The following is a 15,889-nucleotide window of genomic DNA, read 5'->3' on the forward strand; positions in this document are numbered from 1 at the left end:
ACAGCTCACCTGGACTAGAGGATCTCGTCCTGAGAGCATAACTACAATGCACAAGTGTTGCTGTTCCAATTTAACCATTGAACTATACATTCAGTATCAAACACACAGAGCCAGATGCTGTTAAGTTACTTAGGAGTCCCAGCCCACCCAGCCCCATGTACAGCATATGAATTACGCAGAGGAATGAAGGAGCAATCAGCTGTAACTAAATCTCTATAACGTTGGTTAAGTTGCTTATTGTTGTCCATTAATGTATGCCATCTAACAACATTCCTGCCAAAAGGGAATAATTAAGAAAAAGCAACCCCACAAACAAAGAAAAATGCCTTTATTTAGCGTTTTCTTCTGCCAGAAGTCTTAGAAATTAAGCTGTAAACATCTAGCTACATATTCACTAGCGGCCATTATAGCCCTCTAGATAGGCAATGTCTTAAACAGCATCATGACATCACCTAGGAAATGTACACCAGGAATCAAGGGTCCCTTCAGAACAAACAGCCTGATTTTGATCTCATTTGTCCCAGGTTTACACAATTGTCTTCAATGGAGATAGAGGTTTACCTGAGAGATGTATCAGGCCCAGCTAACTTATTTGTATACAAATATCCCCAGTAATTAATAAAAAGGAGGAAGATGCAAGGAGAGAAAATATTTAATGGAGGAGCAGAACTGTCTCTAACCAGAATTTTTTGTCCCTGTGATAACACAGTGAGTCTTTGCAGATGCAGCCTGCAGCCATTTAACCTCAGCCAGTGAGGGTGTCAGCTCGTGTAAGCTGTCAGCACATCAATAAGAGACCTTCAAGGAAAACCGAGATGTTTGTGTGAGCAATTAGTCGGGGAGATCCTTCGCTGGGAGTCAGCAGTCTGCCTGTGCCTAGTGCGCACCATGTCTGGAACATGATGCCCCTCTGTAGTTGTCAGCAGCAGGGACTGATTCTGGGACTTCTGGATCTTAAAGCATGAGGCTGTCCTGCATGAGCTAAAAGAATCGCTTCTATTAGTCAGGGGTGTATCAGGCTCATCAACCTCTGTCTGTGGCTCAGGCACCATTGCAGGGGACCAGTGGGCCACACGGAGTATGTGTGAGTTATGCCAGGGTAGCCCTACCTTGTTCACATCAGGTTTGGCAGAATTTGATTTTTATTCTTTTATCATTTCAACAGATAATATCAATGCTTATTTTAAGCATTTTAATTTTTTTGAATTGATTTAAATTTTCCCTGTTGTGGGAAATTATGGAGGAGGGTCAGAAACTGGGGCAGACCAGACATTAGTTATTCCATGACAGTACACACTGAGATTCAAAAAGTTACGGGTTGATCACCATGAAGACACAAACTGTCAACATCATCTGTCGCAATATGCAAAGTAAAGAGCCTTAAATCAAACTCTAATAATTTCTCATGCAGTATTTTTCTTACTGTGTGTATCTGTACATTTCGATTACTATTGATGGAGATATTTTTTCCTTCAGTTTGTGTTTGTATGGTGAAATTGACCTGGATTGACATTTACCAATAAAAATCGAATCCTTCCAAGCCCATTCAAAGCGCAGGTCAAATCTTAATAGACTGATTGTCTCTTGGTTACCTCTCCTCATTCATGGCACTGCAGATCACCTTGCCTCCCATTCATGACTGCATGCACCATCTCCATTCCCATTCACAATCATATAATTCCCCTATGACAACTGCAGCAAATGCTTAACTGGAAAAGCACTGCTAGGAAATAATTTAGGCTGTAATTTGCAAAGGAGCCAAAGGGAGTTAGGCAAATCTACTGGGAGCTGGAGTCCAACTCCCTTAGGCACCTTTGAAATCCGATCCTTTTTAGCTTTAAAAAAATATGATTTAGAAACAAGGAGGAGGAGCCAGCACCACGTGTCTAGTCTGCTGTCTGTAGACCACAGTTTGGGAAACTGATCCATGCATATTTAATACTCCCATAATCATGATAGCTACATATGAAAGCAGTAGCTTGGTGTTATGGGTACTGTGCTGTTTGTGGTATTCAGGGATTACTCACTGCTTTTTTCTGTGTGTGTAACAATAGCTTCATAGCGTCCTGCCTAGACTCTCTGTCTGGGAAGCTCAGCCCTTAAAGCTACAGTCCCTAATACCACACGGTTGAAGGTACTGATTGTTGGATGATCCACAGAACTGAGATCACATGTGGTCATTAAAGCTCCGCGGTGCTTTTTTGTATGTTGTTAATTTCATTTTCATGGCTAAATTATAGTTTTGTAATACTTATCATCTATGTATCTATTCTAATTACATCCTGCCTATTTTCCAGTGGATAACAATAATCTTTATTTCCTGCCAGCCCCAACTGCTCACAGCAGCCATACCCATTGCTGATGTGGGCTGCCACAGTCTGCATGAATTATAGAATCATAGGACTGGAAGGGACCTCGAGAGGTCATCTAGTCCAGTCCCCTGCACTCAAGGCAGGACTAAATATTATCTAGACCGTCCCTGACAGGTGTTTGTCCAACTTGCTCTTAAAAATCCCCAATGATGGAGATTCCACAACCTCCCTAGGCAATTTATTCCAGTGATAAACCACTCTGACAGTTAGGAAGTTTTTCCTAATGTCCAACCTAAACCACCCTTGCTGCAATTTAAGCCCATTTCTTCTTGTTCTGTCCTCAGAGGTTAAGAAGAACAACTTTTCTCCCTCCTCCTTGTAATGACCTTTTATGTACTTGAAAACTGTTATCATGTCCCCTCTCAGTCTTTTCTTTTCCAGACTAAACAAACCCAATTTTTTAAATCTTCCCTCATAGGTCATGTTTTCTAGACCTTTAATCATTTTTGTTGCTCTTCTCTGGACTTTCTCCAATTTGTCAACATCTTTCCTGAGATGTGGCTTGCAGAACTGGACACAATACACCAGTTGAGGCCTAATTAGAGCAGAATTACTTCTCGTGTCTTGCTTACAATACTCCTACAAATACATCCCAGAATGATGTTCACTTTTTTTGCAACAGTGTTACACTGTTGACTCACGTTTAGCTTGTGATCCACTATGACCCCCAGATCCCTTTCTGCAGTACTCCTTCCTAGGCAGTCATTTCCCATTTTGTATGTGTGCAACTGATTGTTCCTTCCTAAGTGGAGTACTTTGCATTTGTCCTTATTAAATTTCATTCTATTTACTTCAGACCGTTTCTCCAGTTTGTCCAGATCATCTTGAATTTTAATCCTATCCTCCAAAGCACTTGTAACACCTCCCAGCTTGGTATCGTCCGCAAACTTTATAAGTGTACTCTCTATGCCATTATCTAAATCATTGATGAAAATATTGAACAGAACTGGACCCAGAACCGATCCCTGCGGGACCCCACTCGTTTTGCCTTTCTAGCATGACTGTGAACCACTGATAACTACTCTCTGGGAACGATTTTCCAACCAGTTGTGCACCCACCTTATAGTAGCTCCATCTAGGTTGTATTTCCCTAGTTTGTTTATGAGACGGTCATGCGAGATAGTATCAAAAGTCTTACTAAAGTCAAGATATATCACATCTACCGCTTCTCCCCATCTACAAGGCTTGTTACCCTGTCAAAGAAAGCTATCAGGTTAGTTTGACATGATTTGTTCTTGACAAATCCATGCTGACTGTTATTTATCACCTTATTATCTTCTAGGTGTTTGCAAATTGATTGCTTAATTATTTGCTCCATTATCTTTCCGGGAATAGAAGTTAAGCTGACTTGTCTGTAATTCCCTGGGTTGTCCTTATTTCCCTTTTTATAGAGGGCACTATATTTGCCCTTTTCCAGTCTTCTGGAATGTCTCCCGTCTTTTCAAAGATAATTGCTAATGTCTCAGATATCTCCACAGTCAGCTTCTTGAGTATTCTAGGATGCATTTCATCAAGCCCTGGTGATCTGAAGACATCTAACTTGTCTAAGTAATTTTTGACTTGTTCTTTCCCTATTTTAGACTCTGATCCTACCACATTTTCACTGCCATTCACTATGTTAGACGTCCAATCGCCACCAACCTTCTTGGTGAAAACCGAAACAAAGAAGTCTTTAAGCACCTCTGCCATTTCCACATTTTCCGTTATTGTCTTTCCCCCCTCATTGAGTAACGGGCCTACTCTGTCCTTGGTCTTCTCTTGCTTCTAATGTATTTGTAGAATGTTTTCTTGTTTCCTTTTATGTCCCTAGCCAGTTTGATCTTGTTTGGTGCCTTGGCTTTTCTAATTTTGTCCCTACATACTTGTGTCATTTGTTTATATTCATCCTTTGTTATTTGACCAACTTTCCACTTTTTGTAGGACTCTTTTTTGAGTTTTAGATCATTGAAGATCTCCTTGTTAAGCCAGGGTGGTTTCTTGCCAGACTTCCTATCTTTATTACGCAGTGGGATAGTTTGCTCTTGTGCCCTTAATAATGTCTCTTTGAAAAACTGCCAACTGTCTTCAGTTGTTTTTCCCCTTAGACTTGCTTTCCATGGGATTTTACCTAACAACTCCTTGAGTTCGCTAAAGTCTGCCTTCTTGAAATCCATTGTCTTTATTGTGCTGTTCTCTTTCCTATCATTTCTTAGAATCATGAACTCTACCATTTCATGATCACTTTCACCCAAGTTGCCTTCCACTTTCAAATTCTCAACCAGTTCCTCCTTATTTGTCAAAATCAAATCTAGAACAGCCTCCCCCCTTACTATCTTTCTCCTCCTTCTGATATAAAAAAATTGTCTCTAATACATTCCAAGAACTTGTTGGATAATCTGTGCCCTGCTGTGTTATTTTCCCAACAGATGTCTGGGTAGTGGAAGTCCATGATCACCACCAAGTCCTGCGCTTTGGATGATTTTGTTAGTTGTTTAAAAAAAGCCTCATCCACCTCTTCTTCCTGGTTTGGTGGTCTGTAATAGACCCCTACCATGACTTCACCCTTGCTTTTTACTCCTTTTATCCTTACCCAGAGAATTTCAACAAGTCTGTCTCATATTTCTATCTCAACCTCAGTCCAAGTGTGTACATTTTTAATATATAAGGCAACACCTCCTCCCTTTTTCCCCTGCGTGTCCTTCCTGAGCAAGATACACCAATATTCCAGTCATGTGTATTATCCCACCAAGTCTCCGTGATGCCAACTATGTTATAGTTATGTTTATTTACAAGCATTTTGAGTTCTTCCTGCTTATTCCCCATACTTCTCGCATTAGTATACAGACGTCTAAGATACTGATTTGATTGAGCTGCAGTCTCTGCAATACTGCCACCTTTAAAATGAGCTAGTGACCCAGCCAGGAGGTGATGAAAGCTCTGGTTTCTGGGTTCAGACCTCGGAGGAACCAATCGAGTTTCCTAGCGAAGGAGAAATAGAAGAAGCAATTTTTTAGTCACTGACCCTTCTTTGTAAGTACTGAGAATCTGTAATTCATGCTATTTTGATTGGTTACACAGGTCACATATTCTTTATGGTCTCTGATTGGATGGCTGTAGATTTTTTTGTTTGTTTGTGAAGGGGATAAGTTTTCAGGCCATACGTCCCCTTTTCCCACTTTTGCTGGCAGACCTGCATGGTTGAAGAGATCTGTCAGTCAAGGAGAGAACACCGCCTTATCACCACAGTCTCTCTCTGAATTTCCCTCCCAGAATTATAACAGTCATTTAGTCAGTAAAGGAAGACCCCCATTCCTAGGTATAGATTTGGGGGCTCTTAACAGGCTCAGTGATATGCCCCTAATCATTCCCCAAAGCCTGGTTGCTACATGTCGCAGTTGTACTGGGCCTAGCAAAAAGTTCTGCGCCCTGAGATGAAGGCAGCATAGAGAGGCTGCTCTGACATTGTTCTGCCACTAAGGAAGGGCTTAATTCAGAAATAACTTTCATGGTTGTATCCCAGGAAATGTTATGGATCTGCAGCGTGGAGGCATTTTCTGGCAGGATCGAGCTCTATATTGTTGTGGAAATACCTACTGTCCGATATGGAAATGCACAGCATATAGTCCACTTAAATCGATGTCTTTATACTCCTAAGAAAGAAACCTTGGTGGTAGGGTGAATGGATCTCATTCCTACATTAAAGACAGCAGGTCGGTCCAGTTTTCAAAAGTGGATGTGAATCTGGACATACAAATCCAGTATCTGGACACGTGAATCACCACTTACACGTGTAAATTCCTGTAAGTGCTGACCTGAGTGTCTAAATGTGGCATTTGGACATAGTATTAAAGTGCCCACATATGGAGATTGGGCTCCCCTTTCCCCCCTCACTTAAAACGGAACTTAACATAGACTCTCTAATGATCACTACATTAAAAGTGTCAAAAAATCCTGCCGTAGATTAGCTGAGACCAGGATGTCTGTCTCATTTAAACTAGAGCTAGGAACCAACCAAGCCCTGACGTGAACATCCCTGAACTTTGGAGAATCCATCTCCAAATCTGAATGAAACTCTGGGCCCAATCCCAAACCCTAAATCATGCAAATTTATGCAAGTAGTTCCATAGACTGCAATGGGATTGCTCACATGAGTAATGAAATATTAACCTCCTGGGTAAGGGCTTTCCAGGATCAGGCTGTGTGTGGATTGGGCTCATTGCTAATTTATATACAGCATCTGAAGACTAATTATCCCAGTTTTCATTAATGATAATTAAGTCTGACCAAGAAATTAAGCATTTCACATTCTCTTGTAGTTTCTGCTATCTGCAAAAAGTGCCTGTTGTGTACACTGGCTCTGGGGGACATATGCTTATTGCTGACTTACCAAAGAATTCTCTTTCCTGAGTGGAAGGATAATGAAAGAAGCAGAAATTTGACAGTGGGAGCATGGTGAAGTGATTGGGCAGACAGCTGTCCAGACAGAAATCTAGGGGGGGAGGAGGGGAGGTTCAGAAATACAACAGCAAATTCTCAAGACACAAAAGACAGAAATGTTTTCCTGTCTGAAAGGGCTCTGCACAGATTATGTTGTGGCTTTCCCAGAGAAACTGTGGTGTGGATCTGTAGCTGCTTAATTCTTTGAGGTCAAACGTGGGTGCTTAAAGTCAGACACTTAAATCCATATTTAGAAATGTGGTGGGCTTGATTTTCGAAATCTGAACGCCTCCGTTTCTAACTGACGTCATGGGACCTCTGCGTTCTCAGTTCCTCTGACGTGCAGGCCCATCCAGTCACGAACGTGGCCTGATTTTCAAAGGCGCTGAGTGCCCAAAACTCCCACAGACGCCAATGGGAGCAGCACCTCTAAAGGTCAGGCCTCCTTAGTGAGATGCCCAAATATGGATTCAGGTATTTAACTTTAGGCCCCTATGTTTGGATTTCTTGACGTCTGAACTCTTGGCTTGTCCATTCCTACTGATGTCAATGGGAGCGTCCCAAGAATCAAGAGGCGCTGCTGGGTGAACGGAAGCGATAGAGTATCAATTATTACTAAGCTTACTGCTGTTTCATCATCCACAACCAAAGCTTAGGGAGGCTGACACAGCTGTTAGCATAATCATTGCGACGCACACTCTTTCCTATGTGCCTCAGAAGGCACCGGACCTAATCCTGCCCTTGCAGGTGCCAGAGGCTGGGGGCAAAGAGGTGGAATGATGCTGGCAGTGCAGTAGGTCCTAGGGCCATCCAGATAGCACACAGCAGGATGTCTCAGGAGATGCACATAAGGATGTGCTTACTGTTCCTTTAGGGCTAAACTATCGAGGCCTGTGTATTGGGCAGAGCCACCAACGGTGCAGCCCAGGACTCAGGAGTCACAATCTGCTTCCTGATTTCTCCCCTGCTCTGGTGGGAAGGAACATGCCCTGCACCAACCCTATATCTGGCACAGAATACATCCCCTGGCGTGGCTGTCTGGTACATTGTGGGGCAGAGTCAAAGCCGAACCCACACTTTATGTGGGAGAGGGTAGCAGCTTTCTAGAGGCTGCTCCTCACCCCATAACTCCCCTGCATGTGCATGCCAAACAGGCCACAGTCTGCGCCATAAAGAGGAGGCTGTATTCTCACTTAGCGGCCATTCTAAACTCTAGGATGTTAGCATAGGGACCTGGCTGTCCTCCCAAGCCAGTGGAGCCTTGGGGTGCTGGCTAGGGTGACCATCAGTCCCTTAGCTTAGTGCTGGTTGAAGTTAGCACTAGCTGAAATCCTGCCCTGTTTCTGCAAGGGACAGATGAAGCTCCCTATGACTTCTTTCTCCGCTAGTAGCACGGGGCAGGATTTTGTCCTGTTTGATACTGATAGAATACAGTGTGTAGCACCTTACTGGCAAGTTGTCCCATCTGTTTAGATGGGACTGTTCGAGGAGTAAGACAGTGCTCATTTGTGAATAAGGAGGGTATATTTTGGTTCAGCAGAAAAGAACTGATCAGATCAGCCTCTGCCAAAGATGCAAGAGGATTTTATAGTGATGGGTATTGCATTCCAAGGCAAGAGATGAACATTTTAGAAGATGCTGGGAAGTCTCAGCACCCTGATCCTATGGCAATTGGTGCTGTAGACATGCTAGATAGGTAGAGGAGCAGACAGAATCTCTGTAAAAAATGGAGGAAAATATTTGTTCTTTGCATTCACTTGATGTACAAAACAAAAAGTCAGGGTTTCTTCTCTAATTCAGCTAAAATCTAATCAGCTGTACTCAGACTTCTTATAGCGTTTAGCCTTATAGGCACCTCTTCAGACACTTTCCCCATTCATAGAGCAGAGATTTGAACACATTCTTGTCATGAACAACACACATTAATAAGGAAAGGACTGCAAATTTAGAACCCATTAAAATTGTGGCTTCTAGATATAAGATCTCATCCAATGAGCATTGAAGACAGTGGAAAAACTTCTGTTGGCTTAAGTGGTGTGAATTGAAATTTTAAAAAAATCATGATATTCAAAAAAGTTCTGGTAAAGTCAAATCTTACAATATATTATCTAATTTTTCAAAATCACAAATTCCCACAGGTTCTACCATCACTAAAGGAAATGCCCAGCCTACCCATATTTAAATTATAGCAGATTTAAAAAAAAATCAGTTTGGTTTAGATTCATCCTTGGTGTAAATTCATTGGTTCTAGGAACAAATGTGACCCATGATCTGTACCATATTTAGTAGGTTTTTCTTTCAGGGAAGCTCAAGATGCATAGTTCTCTCTGGAGGGTGTAAGTTTTGAAATGTCTTACCTGTATGGAGACACTGCTATAAGAACCACCTATGACACCTGCAATGAGTAACGGAATGTTTTCTTGAATGGCGTAAGATCCATCGGGGCACATATACTCCGCTTCGTCCACTTTAGTCAAAGATGCCCTGACAAACTCCAGAGACTGTTCTAACGCGTATGTATCCCTTGAACATGTGTCCAAAATATGAACTCCAAGCTTAATTCCTGGGAGCAAGTAATTGTCTCTGTTGATTTCATCAATGGCAAACAACATAGCCTCCAAGCGCTGGATGCCTCGGTCTTCATTGATTCTCCCACATTCTTCTGTCCCGGTGCCTTTTTCATTAATTGGGAATAAACCACCTAAGACTAAGTCTCCTTCTATCTTAATTTCCTTTCTTAAAAAGTTATGGTCACTTAGGGAAAGGAAAACTCCTTTGCAGAGCAAAGCAAGGGCAAGCACCTGCAGCCTGGTGAACATCTTCATTGGTCCTGTTTTGGCAGCTTTAAGAAGCATGAGCAGAAGTAGACATGCCCCTTAGTCCTCTTGACCCATTGCCAAATGTGAAGCGCTGTCCCACAAGCAAGGGAAGTACAAGCCAACAAGACTTTCCATCAAGTCCCTAAATAGACAAAAGGAATTAGAAAAGGCAAAAGGAGACATCAGTTATTATGTTCTTTTCATCAATAAAACATTCAGAGTGGTGTTAAAAGGACGTGGTTTGGGAAAATAGAAAGCTCTGGCAATGAGAAATAAGATCGGCTTACATGCGCATAGTGTCTTTCATCCCAAAGGATCCATAATTGCTTCACAAGCTGAACAAATTTTACACAGCAGCTACGCACAAAATTCCACGGAAACACAACCAACTCTGGGGTGAAACGAGTCAAATGTGTAATGTTGCTGAATGCTGTTAAGCAACAGGTTAGGACAGGAGATGAAGAATAAATAAAGCAGATTCTCCCCATATCTAGCTCTCTCTTACACTCATGTCCAAATGCTCTTCTGCTGTCTCCCCTATTCTGAGAGTCGTACTGCCGTTATGTTTCCTTCCACCCTCCATCCAGGCTGCAGCTCCCTCTGTGTCTCACTGCACTTGTCAACCTCCCCTAGGTTTTATCTTCCCTTCCTAGTTAAAGCTATCTCCACCCACTGGATCCCACTTGCCCCTCCCACAGCTTCAGGATTCTCCCATTGCTGCCACCTGGGCCTGCAGGTGCTGGGTAGTTAGTTGTTGCTCTGCTCAGCACAGGACCTTTTCTTCCAAAGTGCCAGGCTGAACTCCAGTGGTCCCAGCTTCCATGAGATAGGGGAGGTACACCCCTACCACCTTCTGCCTGGCTTGAGGGAGGGAGACATTGTGGGAGGGAAGCTCTGGATACCCTTCCTGGGCTGGGCAAGATAAACAAAGGGTGGGAGAAAGGAAATATTATCAACCCAATTTTAAAGATGGGGGAACTGAGGCTCAGGGAGATTAAATAACCTGCCCAAGGACATGCAGTGAGTCCGTGGCGGAGCTGGAAACTGACCCCAGATCTCGTGAATCATGGTCTAGTGCCTTAAGCACCTGATCATTTGTCTTTAAAGTTAAAAACCTTGCAAGCAAATAACTCGAGGAAAAGGTAAAAGCAACGAAGATGAGCTAGAACAGAAAGGATATGCATATTGAAGTTTGCCCAAGGCAGAAAAATGCCTAGGGCTGAACTTACTCACTTTAATGTTAATCATAGTTCAGTGCATGGGTCAGGGGGAAAACAGACATTCAAGCATGCATATATTTGGGCTGATTCTACTCCCATTGAAGTCAATGGGCGTTTTGCTATTGATTGCAAGAGGAGCAGGATCAAACCTTTAGATATGACCATGTTATGCTACAACAGTCTCATGACTATATGTATTTGCCTGTAAACTCCTTGATAGTGTCTCTTTACAGCATGAATTAATGTGGCCACCTTGAACTCCAAGTCCTTAAAAAAATCAAATATGGTAATATTTAAGTAGAGCACTTTAATATTTCATTATTGTACTTACCTTTTCCTTAAAGCAAAATTTATTATGATTAGGCTTGCAGGGCTATGTATAATTTAGAAACACTTAGCATTATTTAAAACAGAGTGCTAAGAAATTTAAAGAAGAGACAATTAAAATTTAACACTGAAAGATGGATGAACAAGCTTATTCCGATGCAGCTGTTTATCCTGGGGGAGTTTCTATATTGCTCTATCAGATTCTGGCAAAGGACAGAATTTTATTTATATTTACTCCAGCATCGTTATATCATGTCAGTAGCAAGCCAGCTACACAGTTAAACATACTTCTTTATAGCCATATTGATGTGTATATAGCCTGAACCGCAGCCCATTTCAGCAAAGTCCTCCATGCGCAGATAAGTGATATGTGAGCTGCAAACAAACAGTTTCACCCTTCACCATAGGCAATCAGCCATATGGTTTTTTAACCAATGCAGGAACAGAACCTCCCAGGTTAACATCCACTCTGGGGAAAGCTGGTAGGAATAATGAAATAAATATATTCACAAATAATTCAACATCAAATTCAGTCAAACAATATTTGCCAGATATTATTCAACCATCTTCAGAGTGCTTCAAATAATGAAAAATATTTGTTTGCAAATAATTTATTGGACAAAGTTGTCAGATTGAATTATAAGATGCCAATAATTTATCAGATCTGCTTCCATAGTTCATGGTAGTAATCTGTCCTCTGGACTATAACGTGCTTTGAGATTTCCTATGCATTATCTATTCTGTGCATTTGTATGGCCTATATCATCCTGGTATCTTAGGGCCTCAACAAACATTTAATGTATTTATCTCCACAACAGCCCCATGAAGATTGTTATCCCCATTTTATAGGTGGGGAAATTGAGGCACAGAGCTTAAGGGCCAGGTTTTCAATGGCTCACGACCCCTGCTGGGGACCAAATTCGAAAAGCGCTTAGCTCCCATTTTTGCACCTCCATAAAAAGCTGATTTTCAAAAGAACTCTGCACTCTGCAACTCCCACAGTAACACTTATGGGCAAGTTTTCAAAAGAGCTCCATACCCAACAAACTGAACACTTCTGAAAATCTGGCTATTTATTTAGGTAACTAAATGGGAGCTGAGCTAGGCTGCTGAGACTACTGCTTATCATGCTGGTGAATTTTTTCCTTGTACTCCTGCATCTGTTTGTATCCATTTGTTGTTTCTTGTCTTATATTTCGCTTTCAAGTTCTTTGGGGTGGGGACTGTCTTTTGTCCTGTGTTTGTACAGAGCCCAGTGCAATATACAGTAATACCGATAATAATGAATGACTCACCCAAGATTATTGTAGGTCAGCTCAGAATCCAACCCAGATCTTTTGAGCTCTCTGCCAGTCCCATAGCCAGCCAGCCAGCCACCCTTCCTTCCCATACCTGCCTTCTTCTTTTGCTTGAGGTTTTTATGGGGTGATATCAAAAGCAGTTTGTCACAACAGCACTCCAAGGCTGTCAGGAACAAGTAACTTCTGCTCAGAAATGTCTAGTTAGAGACAACCCTGTGTTCTAAATCCCATAGACAACCTACACAAGACCCTATGCATCAATGCCTTCTTAGGTGGTATATAGGGACATGGGCAGGCCTTCTGTCTTGGGATAAATTTCATCTGGAATGAGCAATCCTGCAAAGTGAGTCAGCTTTATTCCAGCCTTTCATCATTCATGTTCATTTCTTTGGCTACCATTTTTTTCAAGTGAGAAACATAGCAGGGGCAAGAGTTGGCAATTTCAATGGGCATCGGGGAGTGGGTGTGAAAGGGAGAGAGATGGGGGTAGGCCCACTCCTCATGCTACTCTGTCAAGCCACCTCACTTCTCTGGCACTCTACATGTTGAGCAGCCCTGGTCCAAAGGACTTCTGTCGAGAGACGGATGGGGGTGCTCCCAGGGAGGTCTGTGAGGGGACAGAAGGTTGACAACATGTGACACACTAAGGTTCCTGATGCACATGGGCTAGCTAGCCCCACTCCGCAGGCCAGTGGCTCACTCAGGTCTCCAAGCTGCAGTGGAGTCCAAAACCAGGGCAAAATTCTGTATTTTGTAAAATGGACAGGAACATGGGAGCAGATTCCTGGTTCCCAGGAAAACATGATCACTGTCTTTCAGTTGTTCAGTCTCTTAGCTTTTAAATATTAACCAGGAACATAATCTTCAGTAAAAAAAAAAAAATCTACTTCCTTTTGCAGGCACAGCTCTTCTCTCATCCTGCAAACCAGCCAACCTCGCTTCCAAACCTCTGCCTCCTCATTGCTACTGGAGCCCCGTGTGACTTCGGCTTCTTTTTGTGTCACTGCGCTGCCCACAAGAACAGGTGCGTCAGGCATATCAGTCTGGGAAGGGGAGGGGCAGTTTGTCAAAAATTGTTCCCTCTAGGACTGTCAAAGGAGCAAATGTTTTCCCGTTGGCTATGTGATTAGTAAAAGAACAAGCCTTAAGCAGCAATGCAGATTCAGGTGGCTAGATGTTCAGGTAGGGAGTCCTGCCCAGAGTGCTGGCTGTGAAGAAGAAAAGTTGGTTTGAAGCCATTAGCGAAGATGAGCTAGGATTTTAATTTTCCTCCTGCACATCTCCATCAACAGACACCTCTGACATGCTGGCTTGGTTTGGAGTGTATTAGCTCTGCAATATACATAAGTCACTCCTGGCAGTGTTACATGTAAAAGAACGTGGGCCATATTCTTTCCCTTCCCTGCAGTTGGAATAGCACCCACTAACTCGGAGCTGAATTGTGCCACATGCTTCCGGAAGTGATATCACCATTCTGCCCAAATCCATGCTGGCTGACATTAAAACACTTTTCTGCGATGGTGCATTTGAATATCGTTTCAATTGGGAGTGGCTATCCATCAAACATTTATACTGTGATAGCATTTAACTACCCAACTGAGGTCAGGGCCCATTGTGACAGGCATGCAAACATGTAATTAGAAACAATCCCTATCCCAAAGAGATTACAGTCAAAATAGACAAAGTGAGAGGAAACAGAGGCAAAGAGAAAAGAAGGGATTTGTCCAAGGCCACAAAGCAAGTCAATGTCAGAGCCAGGAAGAGAATCCTGATCGCCCAACTCCCAGTCTAGTGTCCCAGCTACTAACTAGGTGCTGTCTCCAATACGAGATTACTCATCAGCTTCTAGTTTTTCTGGGGCATTTTTGGTGCATCTCTAGCAGTAAGGCCTTTTTTAGAAAGATAGATTCATGGTGAAAATTAACTTGGCCCCTCTGTTAGAACAGAATCAATCCAAATACCGAAATGAGAAACCAGACAAAATAGATATAGGCTCCCAATCAATGCCTAGCCCCGGTGTTTTCAATCAATCCTAGGGAATTCTTATTCTTCTTGAGTTAGTTCTTGCTCAGGTCTTTCCATGTGGCTCAGCACCTTGGGCGGTGGTTTCAGTTATTTCAGCTATATATATATATACACTCAACAAAGGAGCTTAATTGCTTATTCCGTTTAGCCTGAATGAATGGTACCTAGCATAGCCATTAGTTTCAGTGCGGTCTGTGATTGCCTTCATCACTCTCCAGCATAACAATACCACCACTTGGCAATGACAATCTGTCTAACAATCACGTAGTTTCAAATCTTCTGTTTTTGGTTAAGATTATAGCGAAGGTTCTAGTGAGAACTCTCTGAGCACCTAGATGCCTCGGATCTCCTTGAGCCTTGTCGATCTGGCTACACACCTGGGTACTGGACTGTAACCGCACTAGCGGCATTAGCAGGTGATCTCCTCCTGGCAATGGATGAAGGTCAAGTGCCCATGCTGAGGCTGTTAACTCTATCAACTCTCTCCAATACCATTAATCATGAGGTAAGTTGTTCTCTATGAGGGTACCTCCACTTTGGAACCTCCCCAGATCAGAAGTAGCCTGAATTTGTTGATCTTCATGGCATTCTGCACGGCTTATCTTTTTACCTACACTTTTGGAATAACAAAAGCTGATGTCTGCAGTGGAGAAGGTTAGCGCTTGGGTTTGATTTGACTGTGCTTGGTTACTTTTTGGCACAGGGGTGAAGAGCAGCTGCTGACTTTGATGGTATTATTAATTACTGGCAAAGGTAACTAAGGGATGGTCTGCTCGGCAAGTTACTGTGCAGCAAGCCAGGGTGTGCATCTATAGTGCACCAGCTTGCTGCTGCTACAGTGCAGTGAAATCCAAGTGCAGTCTGGCGTATTTCTTAATTCTCACCCTGGCTGGCCATGCACTAAGTTGCCGTGTAGACAAACCATAAGATAGGTGCCTTTTTCTCCTGAAGTACATTTCTAAACACAATTCTATTTTTCCTTGAAATTTGATGTGTCTAAAGACCGACTCACAAGTGCTGACATGGTTAAATGCTACACTATACCCTTCTTGAAAATGATGGACTACCAACACGCTAGCACTGCTAATCCAACACACCTGGCTCATTTATATTGGCTCTGCCAGAACTTGACCTTAATGCTTGATGAGAACTATGCTGTAGGATAAGGTACCTCACTTCACTGGAAGTGAGTGATGGACAAGCCTGAGTCTCCTGACTGGTTATAATTAGAGATCCAGTCACCTTTTGTAAAAGTCTTTTCACAGAAACACAAGCATTAGAGTGACAGATATATGCCAGGTACACAAATTACTCACATACTGATAGTGGCTGCCTGAACTCTGATAGCTCAGACCTGGATGGAATAGAAAAGGGAAAATTGCCGATAGATGACAAGGTAAAGGAAACAA

The 15,889-nt window shown here is 42.6% G+C and overlaps 1 protein-coding gene across 2 annotated transcripts in view; it reads right to left on the bottom strand.

Annotated features, from left to right (window-relative positions):
* The window catches only part of GRM3 (glutamate metabotropic receptor 3), a 56,485-nt gene extending 46,842 nt beyond the window's left edge, over positions 1 to 9,643 (bottom strand). Inside the window, exon 1 of one of the 2 annotated variants that reach the window (XM_026648932.1) lies at positions 9,146 to 9,643. In XM_026648932.1, the coding sequence (XP_026504717.1) occupies positions 9,146 to 9,643 (498 nt within the window). The remainder of the gene's footprint in view (positions 1 to 9,145) is intronic. The other variant, XM_026648933.1, reaches the window with a different exon arrangement.
* Positions 9,644 to 15,889: the final 6,246 nt, after the last annotated feature.

This window comes from Terrapene carolina, unplaced genomic scaffold, assembly GCF_002925995.2.
Source record: "Terrapene carolina triunguis isolate 2854851 unplaced genomic scaffold, T_m_triunguis-2.0 Scaffold68, whole genome shotgun sequence".
Classification (NCBI taxonomy): Eukaryota; Metazoa; Chordata; order Testudines; family Emydidae; genus Terrapene; species Terrapene triunguis.